Source organism: Bos javanicus, chromosome 16 (assembly GCF_032452875.1).
Source record: "Bos javanicus breed banteng chromosome 16, ARS-OSU_banteng_1.0, whole genome shotgun sequence".
Taxonomy (NCBI): Eukaryota; Metazoa; Chordata; class Mammalia; order Artiodactyla; family Bovidae; genus Bos; species Bos javanicus.
In genome coordinates this window covers 72,377,271-72,401,892 of record NC_083883.1, presented here as the reverse complement: position 1 = coordinate 72,401,892, position 24,622 = coordinate 72,377,271, and the positions used below count along the sequence as shown (strand labels likewise).

General features: G+C 39.0%; 1 protein-coding gene across 4 annotated transcripts in view; it reads right to left on the bottom strand.

Moving 5' to 3' along the window:
• The window catches only part of LPGAT1 (lysophosphatidylglycerol acyltransferase 1), an 85,412-nt gene that overhangs the window by 43,488 nt on the left and 17,302 nt on the right, over positions 1–24,622 (bottom strand). For all 4 annotated transcript variants that reach the window (XM_061383582.1, XM_061383583.1, XM_061383584.1 and 1 more), the window contains exon 3: positions 2,079–2,197. In XM_061383582.1, coding sequence (XP_061239566.1) covers positions 2,079–2,197 — 119 coding nt within the window. The remainder of the gene's footprint in view (positions 1–2,078; positions 2,198–24,622) is intronic.

Here is a 24,622-nt window from a genome sequence, read left to right as displayed (position 1 = left end):
TGAGTTGCCATTTCCTTCTCCAGGAGATCTTCCCGACCCAGGTATCGAACACAGGTCTCCTGCATCGCAGGCAGATTCTTTACCATCTGAGCCACCAGGGAAGCCCTAGTGGGCCAGTTTTAAACTGACATTAGTTTCCTTTCTTTGAAAGTGCCCATGGAGTATGCAATTAATCGAGTAAACATTTCTATTTATGAGTATAAATTAATATTGCTCCACATTTACTAGGCAGGAGGTAGAGATCATAATGTTCTACCTTTTATTTCTCAACTACTCCTTTATGAAACAAGATAAAAATTCTTTGAAATTTCACATTATTTAGTAATATCAGATGGTAACAAATACTTAGTATAACTAATCTGAAAATGGGAATAACTCTGGACAGAAAAATGAGCAGAAGACCAACTAACTGAAATCTTTTTACAAAAGCAAACAAATAAATCAAAATTTCTTTTGTCTGCAATATTGATGAATCTCAGATTACCTATATTCTGACTAACGCAGTCATCATTTCTGCCAAACTGAAGTTAAGAGTAACAAAGTTAGGATATTTATACTTATCATTTTAAGCACTTTTTGAGACTCAAAAACCAATGGAAGACATCATAGGCCCTCAGAAAAATCACTACAAGTATCTTATCAGTAAGAATAAAAATGTTCTCCTTGATATAAAGCCAAATAGGTTTTTTTTTTGCGGGGGGGGGGGCCCACACTTCACAGCATGTGGGATCTTAGTTTGCCAATCAGGGATCGAACCTATGCCCCTTGCAGTGGAAGCAGAGTCTTAACCACTGGACCACCAGAGAAGTCCAAAAATAAACTAGTTTTTACAAAATTTTAACATCAATAATTTAGAGGACAGGTGACATATTATTATAAATGCAAATATATATATACAGTGATATTATTTAACAATTCTGAATATAAGAAATTATTGAATTTATTCTACATTCTAGCAAAATAATGCCTTTGCTTCTCAGATAAACAACAAAAACAGATTTCATAATAAGCAAACCTTTTCCATTTACTCTCACCTCATTTTCTGACCCTTGACCTGCTGAATCAAACTGTGAGGACCTAAACACACCAGGTGTATTCTTGCCTTGGGTTTTGGCCATGATTATTTCACTACAGAAGAGGCCCTTGCTTCACTACTCTGCTTAAGTTCTACTCAATCCTTTCAGGTCAAGTTTATGTCTTCTCCTCTCCACAAATTTTTCTATATCCACCAAGTACATGGTGAGCTCACCTTCCACCAAATGCTTCTCACTTTGTAATTAAGTATTGTTTGCTATTCCCTCTCTTCACCTATCACTAGCTTATCAGTTCCTTTAAAAGGACATCTTATAGGATGATGTTCTTCTATATTTATAGTTAGTGACCATGAACATGAAACATTGATAAAATACCTATTGGTTTCTTCATTATTAGGCCAAATATTAACTCCATTAATTCTATATACTTTCTATTTATTTACTTTTCTATGAACATAATCTCTTTACCTTCTCCTAAGGTGTTAATTCTTTTAATGTTAAGGATTGACTTTAACATCCTCCCATTTTATAGATATATTTTAGTTATCAATATAAGCAATGTGAAATCAACAGTTCAAACACAGCCCTAGAACACGGAATAAAATAGACGTAGTATCTTTCCTTTCAATTTGCTTTCTAAGTGAAATTCAAAACAATATCTACTTTACTTTCTTCTGGCTAAAAATCCCCAAGATCACCTAATTCCCCATCCAATTTTATTCTTCTGTCTTAAGCAAACTTTTTTGTGGTTGTATTTCTCAAACTGGAAATCCACCACTCACCTCAAGATAGCCCCAAGTTGAACCATATTAACTTTGCTTTCATTTCAGTTCTTTAAAAAAAAAAAAGCTTCATGGAGGTATAATCCACATTATCCCAGTTGGTTTTCTTTAAGTCTATAAATGCCTCTTAGAGTGATTTAGAATTATATACACAGTATATTTTTTCTTCAAGATTTTACATTCCCAGCTGTAGTAAGACACTCAGCTGACCCTTCGTCAACCCCTCTCCCCACAGTCTGTCTCTGCTTTCAGGATGGCTTACCAGTCCCTTGTCCTGGAGGCACATCATCAGAGTGCAAACGTCTCCTGTTGCCTGATGGTTCACCAACATGACTGCTTCATCTTCTGAAATTGTTTTAATATCTTCCCCCCACTCCATCACTGTAAAGACAAAAAGTTTCAAAGCTGTCATTTTAAAAATTTATCTATTTCCAGAAATCTTATGTTAGAAACACTGCTGCTGCTGCGTCACTTCAGTCATGTCTGACTGTGTGTGACCCCATAGACGGCAGCCCACCAGACTCCCCCGTCCCTGGGATTCTCCAGGCAAGAACACTGGAGTGGGTGCACATTAAAACTTCTGAAAGTTTATTTCCTAAGTATATTTCCTATAAAAATGAGGATATTCATATTTTAGAGACACTCAAAATATCCATGGTAAAACAGCCATACCTTTGATTTAGAAATTCTATTTAAGAGTTTATCCTACAGAAACATTTGTCCAAATGGGCAAAAATATGCATAAAGGATAGTTCACCAACAGGGGAATGGGTAATTTTCATACAATGAAAGAGTATAAATCCATTAAAAGAATGGAAGATATCTCTATACACTAACCTCAAAGGTCTTCTTATCAAGTAAACAAAACAAATCACAAAACAGTATATATAATATGATTCCATTTTTGCAAAGAAGGAATAAAATTTACATGTAATTTAACACATTGAAAAAGTCTGGGGAAATGAATTCAAAACTGTAAGTACTGATCTTCATTGGGAGGCAGTTCCCAAATATCCTTAAATTCTACTTTAGAATAAAATATACAAATATTATAAACTGTGTAAGCATTTTCATTTTATAAGAAAACTAATTAAAGATGTTACATTTATTTAAAATCTCCAGATGAAAAATCATTGCACCAAAACCTATATGTACACTCTAAGGAAAACAGTGATATCTCCAAGTAGGTATGCCTCATTTTATAGCACACTTACTACACACACACACAAGAGAAAATTAAACATCAGTTTCAAACATCAGGATTCTATGGAGAAGCTTCTTGGTTCTTCAAATGTCTGACCTAAATTACCAGAGGCTGAATATACACTAGTATTCACTCAACTCTGTCATTGCTATAAGGAAAGAAGCTGGGCTCCCTGTCTGCAATAGTTCTGGAGGAAACAGGGATGGGGGGCCTGGAGCTCACTTGCTTTACCTCTGCCAGCCCCCGTCCTCCGCAGCCACACTTCACTGTCACCCCAGTACAGTGGAGCTCCTCTTAAGACATCATTTGAGAAAAGAGTTCTGCTATTTTTTTCTATTAAAATCTAAGCAAAGCATCTATGCCTTCATTTTAAAAATCTGTATTAAGGGAATTTCAGCCAGGATGAACATATCTTCAGTTGTGGTTGTTATGTTGCTCAGTTGTTAAGTCTTGTCCAACTCTTAGCGACCTCATGAACTGCAGCACACCAGGCTCTCCTGTCCTTCACTATCTCCTAGGGTTTGCTCATATTCGTGTCCAGTGATGCTATCTAACCACCTCAACCTCTGCCGCCCTCTTCTTCTTTTGCCTTCAATCAGCTGTGGTATCTACTTGCATAATCATTCTCTCAGAAATTATTACTAAAACACAAGTAGCTTACACTGAGTGCTGAAACCTTTTACTTTAAGCTTTTTAAATGAATGCAGAATGGAAACCACATTACAGATGTCCAGTAATCCTTAAGGAATAGAGGTAGAACACTGGGGACAGTCCAGTGGCAACAACTTTCCTTCAGAGTGGCCTTTCCTTCCTCAAGCTGCCCGTGAAGTTTAGCTGACAAGCTAACTTTACTTAAACTTCTCTGAACAGCTGATATATCATACATTGTATGTGTAGGGGGCGGGAGTATAAATTGGTACAAGAGTTTTGGAAGTCAATCTGGCAATCTATATGAGAACTAAGAAATGTAAAAATCTTTTTAGCCAGGCATTCCACTTCTAGGAATTCATCTTACAAATATACTTATGTGTAAAGTGACACATATGCAAAGCTCTTTATTGCAGCATCATTTCAAAGAGCAAAGATGAAAGCAACTAAAAAGACAGAGTAGCTCAAATTCATAGAAGTTTCTAAAATGGTGGTTGATGGGGAAAATTGGGGAGCTTGCTAGTTAAATAAATTATAATATATCCATGCAATAGAATATTATGCAATCATAGCATCTATACACTACTATGAAATGATACTGGCTGAAGCTCCAATACTCTGGGCACCTGATGCAAAGAACTAACTCATTAGAAAAGACCCTGATGCTGGAAAAGATTGAAGGCAGGAGGAGACGGGGAACAGAGGATGTTTGGATGGCATCACCAACTTGATGGATATGAGCTTGAGTAAACTCCAGGAGTTGGTGATCGACAGGGAACCCTGGTGTGCTGCAGTCCATGGGGTCGCAGAGTCAGACATGACTGAACAACTGAACTGAACTGATGAAATGACTGTAAGTAATAAAGGCCAAGTGCAGAACACTGTGTGAAGGATGCCACCAGCTGGGTTTTCAAAAAAGACAGAATATATTTACTAAGTGAGAACTTCCCATGTTACGCCTCTGTCAACAACCCTTCAATGGACACACACATGCACACCCTACCCTTTTATTAACTCATTCTTCACTCAATAAAGCAGCATCAGGCACTGTGGATATAAAATGAATAAAAGCAAAAGTATTATTCTAACAGCAGTTAAAACACAAGAAAACTCTAACTCAATTCTACAAATATTGGGCTGTTAAGAGGTAATGTGGAAAGCCTTCTGGCTCCACATTGATGTTTTATAGCCAAATATTCCTTTTAAGCAATTTCTGCTACATGAATGGAAAATACTAGATACTTAGGCCTGTGACACAGGAAAGCCTACGTGTAAATATAACTGCAAATAAAAATAAGCTTTCTACATAAAATGCATCTTACCATTTGTTAGATATAAAATAGATAAATCCAGTGTGTTGGTTTCAAATCTCAAAATATAAATTGAATTTAGAACTCTTTGTTTTGGCTTAAATAGTGTCCCTTCAAATTTACATCAATCCAAAATCTATGAATGTGACTTTATTTGGAAACAGGGGCTTTGTAGATGTAATCAAGTTAAGATGAGGTTAGAGTTGATTAGGGTGGGCTCTAAACCTATATCCAATATGACTGGTGTCCTTATAAAATGAGGGAAATTTGGACAGAGATACACAAGGAGAATGTCATGTGACGACGGAGACAGAAACTGGAGTGATGCGTCCATAAGCCAAGGACTGCCGACAACCATCAAAAGTGAGCAAGAGGCAAGGAAGGATCCTTCCCACTGGAGCCGTCAGACAGGACATCCCTGCCAACACTTTAGTTTCAGACTTCTAACCCTGAACTATGAGATAATAAATTCCTGTTGTTTTGTCCCCCAGTTTGTGGCACTTGGTTATGGAAGCCCTCTAAAACTAATATATCCCACCCTCCTCAACTTTCCTCATTTTGCTTTTCCATTCTATTCCCTTCAAATAATAGTTTTTTTCTAACCAACTATAAGAAAAGAACAACAACACTGTACTTTAAACACCCAGAAGATTATATAGAAACCTAATATTATATATTATAAATGGTCCTCAATGTTCGTTCCTACAAATAGGTTAAGGGTATAATCATTAAGAGTTAACCCAATATATATTTTCTTTCCCTGCCACAACTTAGCTAAAATTACTTTTAAAACTAAATGTCAATTTATTATACTAAGACTTACATGAATACTAAACCAAACAAGGGAAGGTAGCTGGATCAATTTTTTAAAAATTATCCTGATGTAGCAATAAAGTCATGCTATATTTTATAATAAGCTGAATTTTATTCAACAATAAATTTCACTTCTAGTATCTATGGGATTCTTCTTTTACCAGTACTTTTACCATATCATTATGTACTTCAAGTTAGACAAAATCAAGATTAAAAAATGTTTGCAGAGAAAAATCATTTATTTTATGTATGAAATAGCTGTGTTCCTCAAATCATAGCCTGCTATCCAAACCAGTTAAGTATAATAATGGAGGAGTATCTTAACCAAGGAACAGAATTATTCTCATGTTAAAGAACAGAAACTATGGATGACAGCCAGTTCTTACATTGTACTTGATTAGAATAACAAAAATATTTTAACATACTGTTTTGTGAAATGAATTCTCTAAAAAGAACTGGGTCAGGTCCACTATTTCCAAAGGGAATGAAAGACAACTGGGTAAAAACTGGAAGAAAAGTTTCCTAGTTATAACTGATTTTTTAAAAATTCTTATTAAAAACCAAAGCCAAAGATTATCACCTGCTACACACACACATGCTGCTGCTGCTGCTAAGTCGCTTCAGTCGTGTCCATCTCTGTGCGACCCCATAGACGGCCTCCTACCAGGCTCCTCCGTCCCTGGGATTTCCCAGGCAAGAGTACTGGAGTGGGGTGCCATTGCCTTCTCCAACACACACACATACACATATATTAATAAATCTCACCAAAAGTCATAGACTAGAATTGATCAGGATAGTGCACATCTCAAAAAGAAAATAAAAACAATTAAACCATCACAAATTCCTTAAAAACATTGCTGCTAAAGCTGTTATACTGATCCACAAAACAGAATCAATGTGGAGAAGAAAGGTTGCTTTTTACATGCAATCATAATAACACAATCATAGCCATAGCTTGCTTTTCAAAAATAAAAAAAAATATCGGAAAGCTGATGGAACAAACTATTTTATGATTCTGTGCCTAAGTATTTTCACTTAAGAAATATAATGATATCATTATGCTATTCAAACTTATTGTGAAATGAATGAGATATAATTGATAGAATCACAGACATCCTGGGTAATTAGATTACACGACAGTTGACGTTCCCTTTGAAATCACTATTAACTGAGTCATACAACTACTATGTCACTCATGTAAGGTCAGGTATTCTAATATGAATAGAAAAGATTAGAGAGGAAAAAAAAAAAAAAAAACATGAAAGAATCTCGTGAAACTCCGGAACTGCAGCTTTCAGATTGCAGGCAGACTGGACTGGACTCATCCAAAGTCAGGGGTTAGCAGAGGAAGATGAAAAAGGAGAGAGGACATTACGGGTGTCTATGAGAAAGCAGCTTACGGTACTGAATAATAGCGAGGAGACAGGAGGGGAGGAAGCAAGTAAGGGAGTGATTCACTAAAAGAAAACCAAGGGAGGGCCATTATTATGGAGATACTCGATGCCTCCCGCTCTGTTCACCTTTACCCATCCTATTCAAACCTCCACAAATGGGGTCCAGACATTCTGAGAAAGCCCCCAGGAGAATCCAATGTATGCCTATAAGTAAGAATCACTAGAATTTATGCACCAATGTTTTTAAGAATACTGAACATACTGGGAAGCTCTGGTCAGCACCCCTTTTTGGGACTTTAAGAGGTTAAACTTGAGGTGGCAAGGCTCAAGGTATAGCTTTTGGAAGGACTGCTTAACTAAAAGAATAAAAGTAGCATATATTATTAAATAGATATACAATTAAATACTAATAATATTAATAGCTATCATTTATAGAACGTTTACCATGTGTCAGGCATTAATAATTAGTAATAGAAAATAATTCACATTATTTTCTTATGTAACCTTCACAAAAATCCCAAAGGTATAGACACTATTATCCACAATTTATAATTGAAGAAAATGAGATACAAAAGGTTAAGCAATATATTTAAAGTCACACAGTTAGGAAGTAGAGGAACTGGGATTCAAAACCACTGTATCATGTTGTCACTGCAGGTGTCTTACAGCGTCGAGGAACCTTGAGGAGAGGAACAAACGGGTATGCTGTCCACACAGCCCCTGACGTTGCCCATGATCATACCAGGAAATGGGGCAGGCGTGCCAAGTTAGTGGTTAGGTCCACTAACCTTCCTTATCCTCAACAACAAATAAGGGTGGTGGACAACAACAGTAAGGAGTGGAACAGAAGCCAAGAATCAAGTGCTTTTTTCATGACAGTTGAACAATAACCCAGACTAAAGAGGCAAAGAATACCTAAGAAAGGAGAATCAACATTGCTTTTGGGCCCGGATGCTGTCATCTTAAATTTAATATGCTCAATACAGAACCAGTTCTTCACCCTAGTCTTCTCCATCTCAACAAAGGACATCATCATTCACCCAACCAACTCAAGACAAAACCTAAGGCCACCTTTGATTCCTTCCTTTCCTCAGTTCTCCACATTTAATCTAAGTCCTTTGAGCTCTACCTCCAAGACACGTCCTGCAACCTCCATGTTGCTCCTTCTTACTACCTCTACTCTAGGCCGAGCCACCGACACCTCTGTCATGGACTCTAAAGTGACCTCCTAACTAGACCTCTCACTTCTACTTTAGCCACCTGCTTAAAACAAAATTTTAAAATAGTTTGTAATTTCAAATACCAATATAATCTGAATCACACTGGCAAGACTGGAAAGAGAAAGAGCAGGAAAGTCAAAGATAACTGATAATTAACTCTAACTACTACTACTACTAAGTCATTTCAGTCGTGTCCGACTCTGTGTGACCCCATAGACGGCAGCCCACCAGGCTCCCCCATCCCTGGGATTCTGCAGGCAAGAACACTGGAGTGGGTTGCCATTTCCTTCTCCAATGCTTGAAAGTGAAAAGTGAAAGTGAAGTCGCTCAGTCGTGTCCGACTCCTAGCGACCCCATGGACTGCAGCCTACTAGGCTCCTCCGTCCACGGGATTTGCCAGGCAAGAGTACTGGAGTGGGTTACCTTAAATCTAGACAGGTTTGTTTTACCTCAAACCTAGACAGTTTCCAAAGGGAAGATATGTATCTCGGAAGAAGCAACTCTATCTGCGGTCACAGCACTGCAAACTTTCAGCACAGCTGGTCAGCATCCTCCGTTACAACCGAAAGACCCTACACATGTCCAAACATCCTACTCCCACCTCTATCCCACTTAAAACCACTGCTGCTGCTAGGTCGCTTCAGTCGTGTCCGACTCTGTGCAACCCCAGTGACGGCAGCCCACCAAGCTCCCCCATCCCTGGGATTCTCCAGGCAAGAACACTGGAGTGGGTTGCCATTTCCTTCTCCAAAGCATGAAAGTGAAAAGTGAAAGTGAAGTCGCTCAGTCATGTCCGACTCTTACCGACCCCATGGACTGCAGCCTACCAGGCTCCTCTGTCCATGGGATTTTCCAGGCAAGAGTACTGGAGTGGGTGCCATAAAACCACTAAGAGAGTTCAAAATGACTGAGGTCAATAGGACCCTGTAATAAAATCAGAGTGAGTTAAATAACAAATGAGAATAGTGCAGACAACATGAGGACTAAGTGAACACGTGCTTATTAAAAACAAAGATCATGCCCTGTGACACCAGCTTGTACCCAATCACCTCCCAGGATATGGCAGCAAGGAGACTGCTAGAGTCTTCTCTGGGAAATCTGATCAATTCATGAGAAAAGATATAAAAATCCTGACATTTAGGATTCTCCAGCGAAGTATTCCAATCATTATCTTACAATGAGGCTTAGTGTAGACAAGCCTCAACCACTAGTAGGGCTGCCAATCAACTTTATAGTCCCCTCAGTTCAGTTCAGTTCAGTCGCTCAGTTGTGTCCAACTCTTTGTGACCCCATGAATCGCAGCACTCCAGGCCTCCCTGTCCATCACCATCTCCCGGAGTTCACTCAAACTCATGTCCATCGAGTCAGCGATGCCATCCAGCCATCTCATCCTCTGTCGTCCCCTTCTCCTCCTGCCCCCAATCCCTCCCATCATCAGACTCTTTTCCAATGAGTCGACTCTTCGCATGAGGTGGCCAAAGTACCAGAGTTTCAGCTTTAGCATCATTCCTTCCAAAGAAATCCCAGGGCTGATCTCCTTCAGAATGGACTGGTTGGATCTCCTTGCAGTCCAAGGGACTCTCAAGAGTCTTCTCCAACACCACAGTTCAAAAGCATCAATTCTTCGGCGCTCAGCCTTCTTCACAGTCCAACTCTCGCATCCATACATGACCACAGGAAAAACCATAGCCGTGACTAGATGGACCTTTGTTGGCAAAGTAATGTCTCTGCTTTTTAATATGCAATCTAGGTTGGTCATAACTTTCCTTCCAAGGAGTAAGCGTCTTTTAATTTCATGGCTGCAGTCACCATCTGCAGTGATTTTGGAGCCCCCAAAATAAAGTCTGACACTGTTTCCACTGTTTTCCCATCTATTTCCCATGAAGTGATGGGACCAGATGCCATGATCTTCGTTTTCTGAATGTTGAGCTTTAAGCCAACTTTTTCACTCTCCTCTTTCACTTTCATCAAGAGGCTTTTTAGTTCCTCTTGACTTTCTGCCATAAGGGTGGTGTCATCTGCATATCTGAGGTTATTGATATTTCTCCCAGCAATCTTGATTCCAGCTTGTGTTTCTTCCAAGGAGTAAGTGTCTTTTAATTTCATGGCTGCAGTCACCATGTGCAGTGATTATAGTCCCCTACTCTTAAATAAGAACACACTGTCATGTATTACCAGATAACCAGAAAAAGCCCTTAATGTGAAAGAAAATAAAGCAAATAGTCTATTAAAGAAATTGATATATATAGTCAAAAACCTTCCAAAAAATAATTCTTCTGGCCCAAATGATTTCACTAGCAAATTCCACTAATCTTTTTAAAAAGAAACACCACCAATTCTATACCATCTCTTCCAGAAAATAGAAAAGAAGGGAAAGATTACCCTTATACCAAAACCAGAAAAAGACAACAACAACAACAACAAAAAAACCCCTATAGACTCATGTCCATTAAAATCCTCAAAAAACATCAGGAAATGGACTCCAATAATATACACTGCAATCAAGTAAGGTTTTATCATCACAAGAACTGAAGGTAATAATCCAACATATTAACAGTCTAAGGAAGAAAAACCTCACAACTATATTGCAACAGTCTGAAGGTTTGTATCCCTCTAAATTCATATCTTAAAGTCCCAACCTTCCAAGGTGATGGTATTAGTAGACAAGGACTTTGGAAAGTGATTAGGTCCTACGAGTTGAGGCCTCATGAATGGAATTAGTGGGCTTATAAGAGACCCCACGGAGCTATCCAGCTCATTCTACCAAGTGAGGGCACAGTGAAAAGGCTATGAACCATGAAGAGAGCCTTTACCAGAAGGTGACTGTGCTGGCACCTTGACTTTGGACTTCTAAGCCTCCTGAATTATGAGCAATAAATTTCTGTTTTTCATAAACCACCCAGCCTGTGACACTTTGTTACAGCAGTCCAAAAGACCAAGACACATATGAATTAATACACAAAAAGCACTTAAATTTCAATACCCATTTATGATAAAAACTCTCAGTAAACTAAGCACAGAAAGGAATTTCCTCAGTGTGATAAAGTGTTTCTACACAAAACCAATAGTTAACATATTATTTGGTATTAATTATATATGAGTGCTTTCTGCCTAAGATTGAGAACAAGGCAAGGATGCTCAATCTCACCTATCTTATTTAACATTATTCCAGAAGTCTTAGCGAGTTTAGTAACAGGAGAAAAAAGAAAGAAAAGGGGGGGAAAATGAAAAAGAAATGAAAGCCATGCAGATTGAAAAGGAAGAGATAATTCTGCCCATATTCACAAATGGCATGACTATCTCTGTAGAATGTCCCAATCCCAATCAATCTCTATGCTCTGCTATGCTAAGTCACTTCAGTCGTGTCCAACTCTGTGTGACCCTAGACAGCAGCCCACCAGGCTCCCCCGTCCCTGCGATTCTCCAGGCAAGAACACTGGAGTGGGTTGCCATTTCCTTCTCCAATGCATGCAAGTGAAAAGTGAAAGTGAAGTTGCTCAGTCGTGTCCGACTCTAGTGACCCCATGGACTGCAGCCTACCAGGCTCCTCCGTCCATGGGATTTTCCAGGCAAGAGTACTGGAGTGGGGTGCCATTGCCTTCTCCGAATCAATCTCTAAAAAGCTCATATTATTAATAAATGTGGAGAAGGAAATGGCAACCCACTCCAGTATTCTTGTCTGGAGAATCCCATGGACAGAGAAGCCTGGCAGTCTACAGTCCATGGGATCACACAGAGTCAGACATGATGGAAGTGACTTAGCACATTAATAAATGAGTTTAGAAAAGCTGAAGGATACAAACTCAACAACAAGTATCATATTTTTATATTAGTAATGAATGATAGGAAGTTTTAAAAATTAAATCCCACTTACAACAGATCAAAAAATATACTTAGGTATAAATCTAAAACACATGGACAGGATCTGTATGCTTCCAACTACAAAGTGTTGATGAAATAAATCAAAGAAGGCTAAAATGAAATGAATACCATGTTAATGGGTTGAAAGATTCAACACAATAAAGATATCAATTCTCCCACAAATTGGTCTACAAATAAAACACAATTCTTATAAAAATCCCAAAAAGAATTTTTGCATATACAGACAATTGGATTCTAAAACTTATAAAGACCAACAAACTAGAATAACCAAAATAACTTTAAAAAGGAAAAATAAAGTAAAAGTAAATTTTACTTATTAACTATAAAGCTACACTAATCAAATGGCATGGTACTGGTGAAGGATCAGACACACAGATCAAGAGATGAGAAAACAGACTCCAGAAATAGATCACACAAATATGGCTAAATGATTTTTGACAAAGGTGCTAAGTCAATCCAATGGAGAAAGAAGAGTCTTTTCAACAAACAATGTTAGAAAAATATGAAACCTAAACCCATACCTTACTACAATTAATACAAAATGGATCACAGAATTAAATGTGAAACTTAGAACTATAAAACTTCCTGAAGAAAATTTAGGGGGAAATCTCCATGACCTGGAGTTAGGCAAAGTGTTCTTAGACTTGATAAGAGAAGCATAATTCATAAAAGAAAAAATCAGTAAACTGGACTTTTTGAAATTTAAACCTTTTGCTCAGGAAAAGACACTGTTAAGAGAATGACAAGACTGGGTGAAAATGGAAGCAATCACAACAAAGTATTTGTGTCTTTGTATCTAGAATGTTTACAGAACTTCTAAAACTCAAGAGTAAGATAACAAATCACTCAATTAAAAACTAGGCAAAAAATTTGGACACCTCACCAAAGAATATAGAAGGATGACAAACAACCTTATTAAAAGATGTTCAACATCATTAGCCATTAGGGAAATACAAATTAAAACCATGAAGAGCTGAGAACTTCAGATTCTTTACCATCTGTGCCACAAGGAAAGCCCATACACTTACTAGAATTATTAAAATTAAACATAATGATGATACCAAATTTTGATAAGGATGCAGAAAAACAAACTTACAGACACTGCTGATGGAAATGAAAAATATATAGCCACTCTGGAAACAGTTTGGCAGTTTCTTCTAAAGTTAAAAATACACTTACCATCTGACCTAAGAAACCGACTCCTGGGTATTTACCCTAAAGCAAGGGTTAGCAAACTTTTTCTGTAAAGAGTCAGCCATTACATATTCTAAACTTTGAGGGCCACATATGGTCTCTGTTGCATATTCTCTCTCTCTTTTTTTTTTAAACAAACCTTTACAAATGTAAAAGGCATTCTTAGCTCATCAGATCAGATCAGATCAGATCAGTCACTCAGACTCTTTGCGACCCCATGAATCGCAGCACGCCAGGCCTCCCGGTCCATCACCAACTCCCGGAGTTCACTCAGACTCACGTCCATCGAGTCAGTGATGCCATCCAGCCATCTCATCCTCTGTCGTCCCCTTCTCCTCCTGCCCCCAATCCCTCCCAGCATCAGAGTCTTTTCCAATGAGTCAACTCTTCGCATGAGGTGGCCAAAGTACTGGAATTTCAGTGCCATACAAAAACAGGCAACAGGAAAATTTGGGCATAGTTTGTTGACTCTTACCCTAGAGAAATGAAAACTTACGTCAATACAGAAAACTCTACATGAATGTTTACACCAGCTATATTCATAATTGCTAAATACTAGAAACAACCCAAATGTCCTTCAGTAGCTGAATGCATATCAACTGTGATACATCCATAAAATGGAATATGACTTAGCAGCAAAAAAGGGCATTCTAATGATACACACCACAACTTAGACAACTTTAAAAGGCATGCTGAGTCAAAGAAGTCAGTCTCAAAAAAGTTACATAATGCACGATTCTATTTTATGACAGTCTCAAAAAGACAAAATTATGGTGACAGAAAACAGACCAGGAATTGCCTCTTAAAAGGTTACATAATGCATGATTCTATTTTATTACATTCTCAAAAAGACAAAATTATAGTGAAAGAGGACAGACAAGGGATTGCCAGGGGTTACAGGTAGGGGGAGAATGTGATTACCAAGGATAGAGATCACTGAAGCATGGCAAAACTACAGATGATTTTTTACTCTGTTGTTTTTCTTCCTTTCAAAAATAATTTTCTGTTTTCTCCAAGTTTTCAGCATTTGACTTCTTACTTTAGTAATTCAGGGAGGTTTTTTGCCCCACATCTAAGTATCAGAAGATGTTACTAATGGATTGCACTCTTTTTGTTTCTTAAATGTTCATTTTCTCACTTTCTAAAAACCTCTCCCCTTGAGTAGTCTGCTTCAAATGTATTTTGTTAAATCACTGAGAATTGAAGTAGCTAAGACTTTATATTGTTGCTTTTTACAGAATGTTCCAATAAAAGTACTTCACTCTACACAAAATCCTCAACTTGTTCAAAGTTTTGTTTTCTCAACCTTTTATATAGCTTCTTTCATTTACTTGTAAGATGACAAACAGAACACTACACTAAATTCAAAGATTCAGATTTAAATCAAAGGTACTTTAATTTGATTCCCTTGGGAAAGTATAAGCAATGGGATTAAGTAGTGCCTGCCTTGGGTTACTAAAATGAGTAATTAGAAGAAGGGAAATTCTAACTTCTCCTAAAGGTAGAGGATTAAACCAAACTGGTAGGAAATAAGTACGCAACGTAGATGCTTCTCTGCTTTGCTAGTAGAGTTCTAAATAGCTTTAGAATCAGGCCATTACATATGGGAGGAGGTCTGATTTTAATGAAGTTTACAGCTTGAAAGGAACATAGAGGTATTTGAATCAAGTTCCTTACTTCACAGATACTTTTTCAAATACAAGAAGCAGAACTCTATGGCTACCCCTTGACTGACTGAATTAGTTGCAAGAAAAAACATGCAAATGATAAGGATAATTAATTTACAACAGCTCTTGCTTACTATCCCCTAAGGCACTTACTGATGTATTCATTCATTCAATTAGTTTTATTTTCTTCATAGATAAACAGGATTCTGCCACTTTGGGGGACGTAGACATATACAGTTCAGTTCAGTTCAGTTCAGTCGCTTAGTCATATCCGACTCTTTGTGACCCCACGGACTGCAGCACGCCAGGCCTCCCTGTCCATCACCAACTCCCGGAGTTCACTCAAACTCATGTCCATTGAGTCGGTGATGCCATCCAATCATCTCATCCTCTGTTGTCCCTTTCTCCTCCCGCCTTCAATCTTTCCCAGCATCAGGGTCTTTTCCAATGAGTCAGTTCTTTGCATCAGGTGGCCAAAGTATTGGAGTTTCAGCTTCAGCATCAGTCCTTCCAATGAATAGTCAGGACTGATTTCCTTTAGGATGGATTGGTTGGATCTCCTTGCAGTCCAAGGGACTCTCAAAAGTCTTCTCCAACACCACAGTTCAAAAGCATCAATTCTTCAGCACTCAGCTTGCTTTATAGTCCAACTCTCACATCCATATATGACTACTGGAAAAACCATAGCTTTGACTAGACGGACCTTTGTTGGCAAAGTAATGTCTCTGGTTTTTAATATGCTGTCTAGGTTGGTCATAATTTTCCTTCCAAGGAGCAAGCATGTTTTAATCTCATGGCTGCAGTCACCATCTGCAGTGATTTTGGAGCCCCCAAAAATAAAGTCTGTCACTGTTTCCATTGTTTCTCCATCTATTTGTCAGGAAGTGATGGGACCAGACACTATGATCTTAGTTTTCTGAATGTTGAGTTTTAAGCCACCTTTTTCACTCTCCTCTTTCACTTTCATCAAGAGGCTCTTTAGTTCCTCTTCACTTTCTGCCATAAGGGTGGTGTCATCTGCATATCTGAGGTTATTGATATTTCTCCCGGCAATCTTGATTCCAGCTTGTGCTTCATCCAGCCCAGCATTTCTCTGCATATACAGGGATTGTATCAAAAAGTAATTCAATCATTAAATTCAACTACATGAGCTTAGCAAGAAAACTAAGAGAGAAAAAAAGGCAAAGGTTGAGGGAAGATAGAGTAAGGAAGGGAAGAAGTAAAAGACTGAGACAGAGAACATTTTAAATAGTACAAGCAATTCTGCCTGCCCTTCCACTTCTCAGGTGTATGCCCTGGGGGAAGCCTGAGACTGAAATTGTGAAGCCGCTATGCCTCCTCAATTCAGCTCTCATGTGCCGGTCATCATGATAGCAGCCCAGTGAGCAGGATGATTTCGCTTTTTAAAAAAATTCATTTTCTTCCGTAAAAAAATGTAAGCAAACTTTTTAATTGATGAAACATGATCCCTGCCCTCAAGAAGTTTGCTCACTTATTAGGAATAAAAATTAAACTAGGGAATAATGCATGGCACATGAAAATATGTACTACAAGAGGCATGATGGGAAGAAATCATTGGGAGATAAAACATGAATGGAAGAGACACCAAAGACACAGGGGAAATGGCCTTGAACAGAGAGTTGCTATTGGGAAGACTGGAAAATGAGGTTGCAACTGTAAATAAAAGGTCAGATTACAGAGGTACTTTTAGACGTCAGATACTAGAATTGAGACCAGGAAATATAAAATTCCTTTTTTTTGTCACCAGGCAGGTGACAAAATTGAGGGCAGTGGGCTCCTATATGACAGAAGGGAGCAGTGGTATTGTGTTCAGAACAGTTTGTATGCCTCACCCCCTCCAGGAGTTCCAGTTCTAAGCTGTTTCTGATATCTGGAAATGTGGACCCAGTTTACCAGACCCTCCAATCCAACAGTAATTGGACATTTGAGAGTTTTTATGAAATTTAAATAGAAGATTAACAATGTTGGAAGACTCCTGGGTTAGCAGGAATAGAACGTAAGCAAAGAGACAACTGGCTTTTGGTAGAAAGGACATTCTGCAATATAACGGGAGGAATAAAGGAAGGAATACCAAAAGATGTGGCCAAAGAGGCAGGTTTGGGCCAGGGTAGCAGAGCACCAGAGCTCTGCACGTTATCTCACAAACCACAGAAAGCCTGTAGGAAAGGAACTGACAAAATGTGGGATGGAGGGAAGAGATGCAGGACTGCAGGGATGAGGGAGAGTAGCTACTTGTTAAGTGGGGGATTTTTTTTTTTTTAAGATGAGAATGTCTTTAGTATTTTTATATCCTGTAAGACTAAAACACAAATAGAAGCAGACAGTAATCAATAAGGTGAAACAAGAGAGATTGGGAAATTGCTTTGGGTAAGGGATGATCTATTGATGAATGAGGGTGCAAAGAAGTTGGGGAGTAGGACAGAGAAAAGGGGAGAGTCTCCAGAGCACAATTCCAGGGCACCAACCAAACCCATGGCAAAAGGCAATGAGTGGAATTCAAAACTGACCTGGGAAAGAGAACTGCTGACAAAAGCATCATGAACATAGACATCCTGAGTGGAACTGAGCTAGACAAAATTGGGGATGCCCCTCAAAACAGAGGAGCAGAAAGCAGATACAAGCATTCACACCAGCTAACTGCCCAAGAGGCCTGAAGCAAAGAAGTTCGTAGTTGGAGCTATTAATAATATAGCCCCTGGTTTGAGGTTTGACCATATTCCTAAGTGTTGAAATCCAGGATACTAAAAGAAGAAAGTACTAAGAATATAATTATATGAGAAAGTACACATTAGTAAAAATTTCCTATTTTAAAGGGCTTTCATCCCTATTCTCTCAATTGCCACAGCAGCACTAAACACATACAAGCAGTGTATCAGTCTTACTTAAAGCTAAGACTCAGAGAAGATATTGCAAAAGGTAATACTATAAGTAAGCACTATAAATCTTACTGAAATCTGTCTCTTTGTCCCTAAAACCAAAGCATAGATAGCCCCTGTTTAACAAAATTATTAACCATTCAACTAAAAGGGAAGTATGTTGTTCAACGTATAATGAAAATAGAACGGACTTTCAAGTAGACTTTCATTCAAAGACCAGCTCTATCCCTTGCTAGCTCTATCACCCACATGAAGCAAGTTACTTAGCATCTAGAAGTCTTCCTTCTTTCCTTTATGTAATGGTGTTGATACTACTTCCCTCTCAGGATTGTTTTCAGTATTTAATAAGAAGTCACATGTAAGCACTTGGTAAATAGCCTGGAACATCAGGTACTCAGCTACGGTAAGTTTGTCTCCTCACTGGAAGCATTACTGACAGAATTAAGTAAAAAGGATTGTGAAAGATTTGTATTTTAACAATAAATCTTACTAGAGAATAAATAGTTCCTAAAGGAATCAGAGAAACTAACTCAAAGCATACTATAAATTGAAGAAACTAAGTCACAAGAAGAAAACATCATAATTTCGAGATTCATATTAACAGGACATGAATGTAACTTGACATAGAGGAGAGAGTAAATAGACTAGAATACACTAAAGGTGTAAAGTTCTTCTCACTGAGCATGGAGCTCAAACCTGGAGTTTGTGGGTCAATAAATGGACTTAAAAGAGTTCTGAACCCCTTGAAACTATCTGTAAAACTGTGAGTATGTGCAAAGGTGCTGTGGTAAGCCAAAAAATGTTCCCCTACACCCACTCCGCAAGATAACCATGTCAAGTTTCTGGAACCTGTGAATGTTATCCTATATGGTAAAAGATGTGATTCAGTTTAGGCTCTTGAGAAGAGGAGCTAATTCCGGATTACCCAGCTAGGCCCTCAGCCAATGACAAACATCCTTATAAGAGACACATAGAGGACAGACACAGAGAAGAGGGGGTGGCCACATGACTCTGGAGGCGGAGCTCGGAGTGATGCAGCCATAAGCCCAGGAATGCTGACAGCTACCAGAAAAGAGGCAGACAATCTCCCCCTAGAGCCTCTGTGAGGAGTTGAACTTCAGGCCTCCAGAAATGTGACAAGAATTCACTTCTGTTGTTTTAAACGCTTCTGTGCTCATTTGTTATGCAACTACATGAAATTAATACAGGTGCACTTTTCTGAGAGGAGAGCCCAGAGCTCTCATCAGACTCTGAAAGAGGTTCTTATGAACCCCACAAAGTAAAAGAACTACTACTGTAGAGGATTAAGCAAAATTCTGTGTAAACAAAGGAACCGAAAATTTCTCAAAAACCTGCAGAACAAGTAGTTACTTGGATAGGGTCCCATAGTCAGTAAATGTTGAAGTAAGAAAATAACAAGCTGTCCTCTGATATCTAATCCAATATTCATTTCGCTATCTCTTAGGGTTCAACCCTATGAATGCATTCACAGCAGTCCCCAACATTTTTAGCACCAGGGACTGGTTTCGTGAAAGACAATTTCTCCACAGAGAGAGAGGAGGGGTGGTATGGTTTTGGGATGATTCAAATGCATTATGTTTATTGTACACTTTATTTCTATAATTATTACATCAGCTTCACCTCAGATCATCAGGCATTAGATCCCAGAGACTGGGGACCCTGGCATTAAAAGGCAGTGATTCCTAAACAATTAAACGGCCTGTTAAAAATATAGGTTCTCAGGCTCCATCTTAATATGTTGATCAGACTCTCCAGGGTAGAGAAATTGATATACATACAAAGCTTCTCTGATAATACAGATGTACAGACTAATTTGGGAATTATCACTATAAAGCAGGGATCAATAAACTTCTCTAAAAGGTCAGATAGTAAACTATTAGGCTATGCGGGCCAAGAGTCAGAATTGAGTAAAATTATATAGGCATTTACGTAACAAATTTGTTTTACAACAAAATTCTACAAATCTTTATTGACAAAATTGAAAATATAAAAATAATAGAATACAACTTTTTGTGACTTTTGGTCTACTAAAGAGAAGAACAAAATTCTTTCTTGCGAGGAGTAAGATTTCAGTGAACTGGGTTTCAAAGTTAGCGTTTCCTATTATCAGATCAACTGCAAACCGTCATCTGTAAAAAAACCTCTTGAACTAGAGAAAACTTACGAAACAAACAGCTGGATTTGGCTTAAAGGCACTAGCTTGCCAATTTCTGCAGAAAGGTATAAGGAAGAAGAAAGAACCACAGTCCCTGCCCTGAACTAGCTGACAAGCTAAAGAGATTGGAACAGCAAAGGTAAAAACAACAGTGAAAAAATATGAACCAGAATTCTGGTTGTGGAGCAGTGAGTCTTAACTGTTTCAAGTGTGAACAGTCTTTTTTAACATCACAAAACACGACAAGACCTGGGCCTGGCAATATAGACCCTCTGAGCACAGAGAAATGAGACATGAAATCTGTGTAGGACCTCCCTGGCGGTCCAGTGGGTAGGACTCAGTGCTTCCAGTGCTGGGGGCGTGGGTTCGACCCCTGGTCAGGGAACTTTAAGACCTGACATGCTGCACAGTGTGCAGTGCACGACCAAGGAAATCTGAACATTTCGCCAACACTTGTCTTACTGCCCTACCTTAGTAACCTAATAAAATTTTTGACTTTATATCTTATAATATTTACCCCCTGACATTAATAGATTGTTTCTCAAAGTGAGTGGTATAGCATTCTAAGATCAGATCAGATCAGATCAGTCACTCAGTCGTGTCCGACTCTTTGTGACCCCATGAATCGCAGCACGCCAGGCCTCCCTGTCCATCTCCAACTCCCGGAGTTCACTCAAACTCACATCCATCAAGTCAGTGATGCCATCCAGCCATCTCATCTTCTGTCGTCCCCTTCTCCTCCTGCCCCCAATCCCTCCCAGCATTCTAAAATTAAGTGGAAAAAATGTGGCAGACACCTATGCTAGTAGTTCTCTTAGCACTGAATTAAAAGATTGGTAACAAAAAGCAACTGTAAAGTCTATAATGCTTTTAAGGGATTTCTTATTTAAAAAAAAAAAAAAAACAGCAGCTACATATATTTGAAACATATTAACATGTACTTATAAGACCCATTATTTATTCAACCACAGATGGCATTTAATATATTTTGGGATTCTTGAACCCCTGAGAGAACTCTGAAGCACTGCAGGAACTCTCAGTCCAAAGGTTTGTAACCACAGTTGCAGAGCAGATGTCAAAGAGGTTCAGAAAGAAGGAAACAGCAGAAATTAGAGCAGTAGGAAAGGATGTCATGGGCTTAGATAAGGAGATACACTTTCAAAGAAACTGAAGAACAGATCTTAGGGACAGGAAAAACATCAATGAGAAAATGCAGAGGGACCAAGGGACCAAGCCTTACTGAATAAGAGCTTGGAACAGGATCAAACCATGGCAGCTCTGCCTTGCTTACCTGCCTGTGTCACCAGAGGCAGCATTTAAGTGCTTTCCATGTTTTATCGTATCATGGAGATCTGATAAGCCTTGTCTCATTTAATCATAGAATAGTTTCCTAAGCACTTGAGCGGTGTAAGTAAATGACTCTGGTTTCATCAGGTACAACTCTTAAGTGGGTCAAAAGCGAGAGTTTTAAATCTTAAAAAAAAAATAAATAAAAGCCTTCCCTTGACCCAATTTCTCTCCTGCAACTGTCACCCTTTATTCCTGCAGAGCCACGTTTCTGGAAAATCATACATACATGTTTCCATTTTATTTCCTCCATTCATCATTCATCTCCAACTCACTCCAAGCTAGGTCCACTCCTACCTCAATGAAGGTGCTCTTGCCAAATAATTGAAAGGATGAATCAGCTCACCTTACAAAATGGACACTCTCAGCAGCTCTCCTGGGGAACCCCTGCCCTGGAACACTGCTGACCTCTCACACACACTCACAGCCCAGGCATGCCTTCTACTTCTCTAGCTGCTCCTTCACAGGCTCTACTACCCTCCTCTCCCCAACCTCCAAGTGTCAGCATTCTTCAGAGTCTGGCCCTGGTCTCCCACCACTCAGTACTTACAATCTCCCTAGGTGAACCCATTCATCTCCATGACTTTAAGTACCATTGTTAATTTCCCAATTGATCTTTCTAGTTCACGTGTCTCTTCTGAGTTCTAAACTGCATACCCATGTATCTACTTCAGAGCTTTTCCTAGATGCTTCTCACTCAGCCTGTGCTCAATTTTTCATCTTTCTTCTCAACACTGCTCCTTCGCTGGGCTTCCCTATGAACGCAGCATCTCACACCAGAAACCTCATAGTCAAACCCATCACCTGTCCATGAATTCTGTCCTCTATGTCCAAGCTCTCAGCAAGTCCCGATAATTTCCTCCCATAAAATCCCCAAATTAGTTCACTTCTTTCCATCTCCAATACCATCACCCCTGGACCAAGCAACTATCACCTCACCTGGGGAAGCTGAGAATCTTCCAGAGGGTACTACCTGCGTACTCTCACCTCTCTCTAATCCATTTTCACAAAACAGGCAGAGTTTTGTGGAAATGGATTAGAGAGTCTGATTTCCATCATTCCCTTGCTTAAAATCCTTGCATTAATTCCTTTTATGATAAATTTCAAAATTCTCAGTAAGTACCACAAGGCCTCAGTGGGCTTGGCCTCATCATCTCACCCTCGCCGCCGCTGCTCCCCTCCTCATTCGCTCCCTGCTGCATCCCACCTGCTCTTCCCTTCATTCCTCAAACACAACAAGCTCTGCGTCCTCTGAATATGCAGCCCTCCCCCAGCACCACCTGGTCCACTTATACTTGAAGTCTCAGTCTCAATGTCACTTTCTCAAGGAGGCCATTTCTCCCTGACACCATCATCTCCAGAACAAGACCTCTATTACCTACTCTCACAGCCCCTATACTTGTTCTTTGTAGCCCTTTTCACACTTGGGGTTTCATGGTTATCATGCAACTCCTTCTGTCTCCCATGTGAAAAAGTCAACTGTAGAAGAACAGGAGCTCTTCTGTTTTGTTACTGTTTTATTTCCACCACCAGCACGATGTCTGACAGAAAAGACACTCAAATATTTGGTATTAGAATAGGTGACGGAATGAATCAGAAAAGTTAAACATAAATTGCTTTGAAGCATTTTGTAATTTACAAATGTGAAATTTAGTTAATATTTTAGCTAGACTATGGCTTAAACTACTAACAATAAATTATTTTTATTTATTGCTTAAAGCAGAAGTGGATCACAATAAACTAGAAAATTCTGAAAGAGATGGGAAAACCAGACCACCTGACCTGCCTCTTGAGAAACCTATATGCAGGTCAGGAAGCAGCAGTTAGAACTGGACATGGAACAACAGACTGGTTCCAAATAGGAAAAGGAGTACGTCAAGGCTGTATACTGTCACCCTGCTTATTTAACTTATATGCAGAGTACACCCTGAGAAATGCTGGGCTGGAAGAAGCACAAGCTGCAATCAAGATTGCCAGGAGAAATATCAATAACCTCAGATACGCAGATGATACCACCCTTATGACAGAAAGTGAAGAGGAACTTAAAAAGCCTCTTGATGAAAGTGAAAGAGGAGAGTGAAAAAGTTGGCTTAAAGCTCAACATTCAGAAAACGAAGATCATGGCACCTGGTCCCATCACTTCATGGGAAATAGATGGGGAAACAGTGGAAACAGTGTCAGACTTTATTTTGGGGGGCTCCAAAATCATTGTAGATAGTGATTGCAGCCATGAAATTAAAAGATGCTGACTCCTTGGAAGGAAAGTTATGACCAACCTAGATTGCATATTAAAAAGCAGGGACATTACTTTGCCAACAAAGGTTCGTCTAGTCAAGGTTATGGTTTTTCCAGTGGTCATGTATGGATGAAGAGTTGGACTGTGAAGAAAGCTGAGCACCGAAGAATTGATGCTTTTAAACTGTGGTGTTGGAGAAGACTCTTGAGAGTCCCTTAGACTGCAAGGAGATCCAACCAGTCCATCCCAACGGATATCAGTCCTGGGTGTTCACTGGAAGGACTGATGCTGAAGCTGAAAATCCAATACTTTGGCCACCTCGTGCGAAGAGTTGACTCATTGGAAAAGACCTTGATACTGGGAGGGAGGGACTGGGGGCAGGAGGAGAAGGGGACAACAGAGGATGAGATGGCTGGATGGCATCACTGACTCGATGGACATGAGTTTGGGTAAACTCCAGGAGTTGGTGATGGACAGGGAGGCCTGGCGTGCTGTGATTCATGGAATCACAAAGAGTCAGACACGACTGAGCGACTGAACTGAAGTGAACTGAACTGAAAGCATAAGAACTATATTGAGCCAAGTCTGAGTATCCTCAAATGTGTTTCTAAAATTATTCCATAAGTTAGCTTTTATTCATTTATTCACACCTCTCCCCTAAAAGTAAACATAATTGTTTTCCTAGGCATTAATGTAATAATAATGATGATAATGATATTATTATTTATAGAGTACCAAATGTCAAGCTATTCACTTCACATTTAAACTTCACAAGAGAAAAATATTATCAATACAACTTCCATTAATAAAGACAGTGA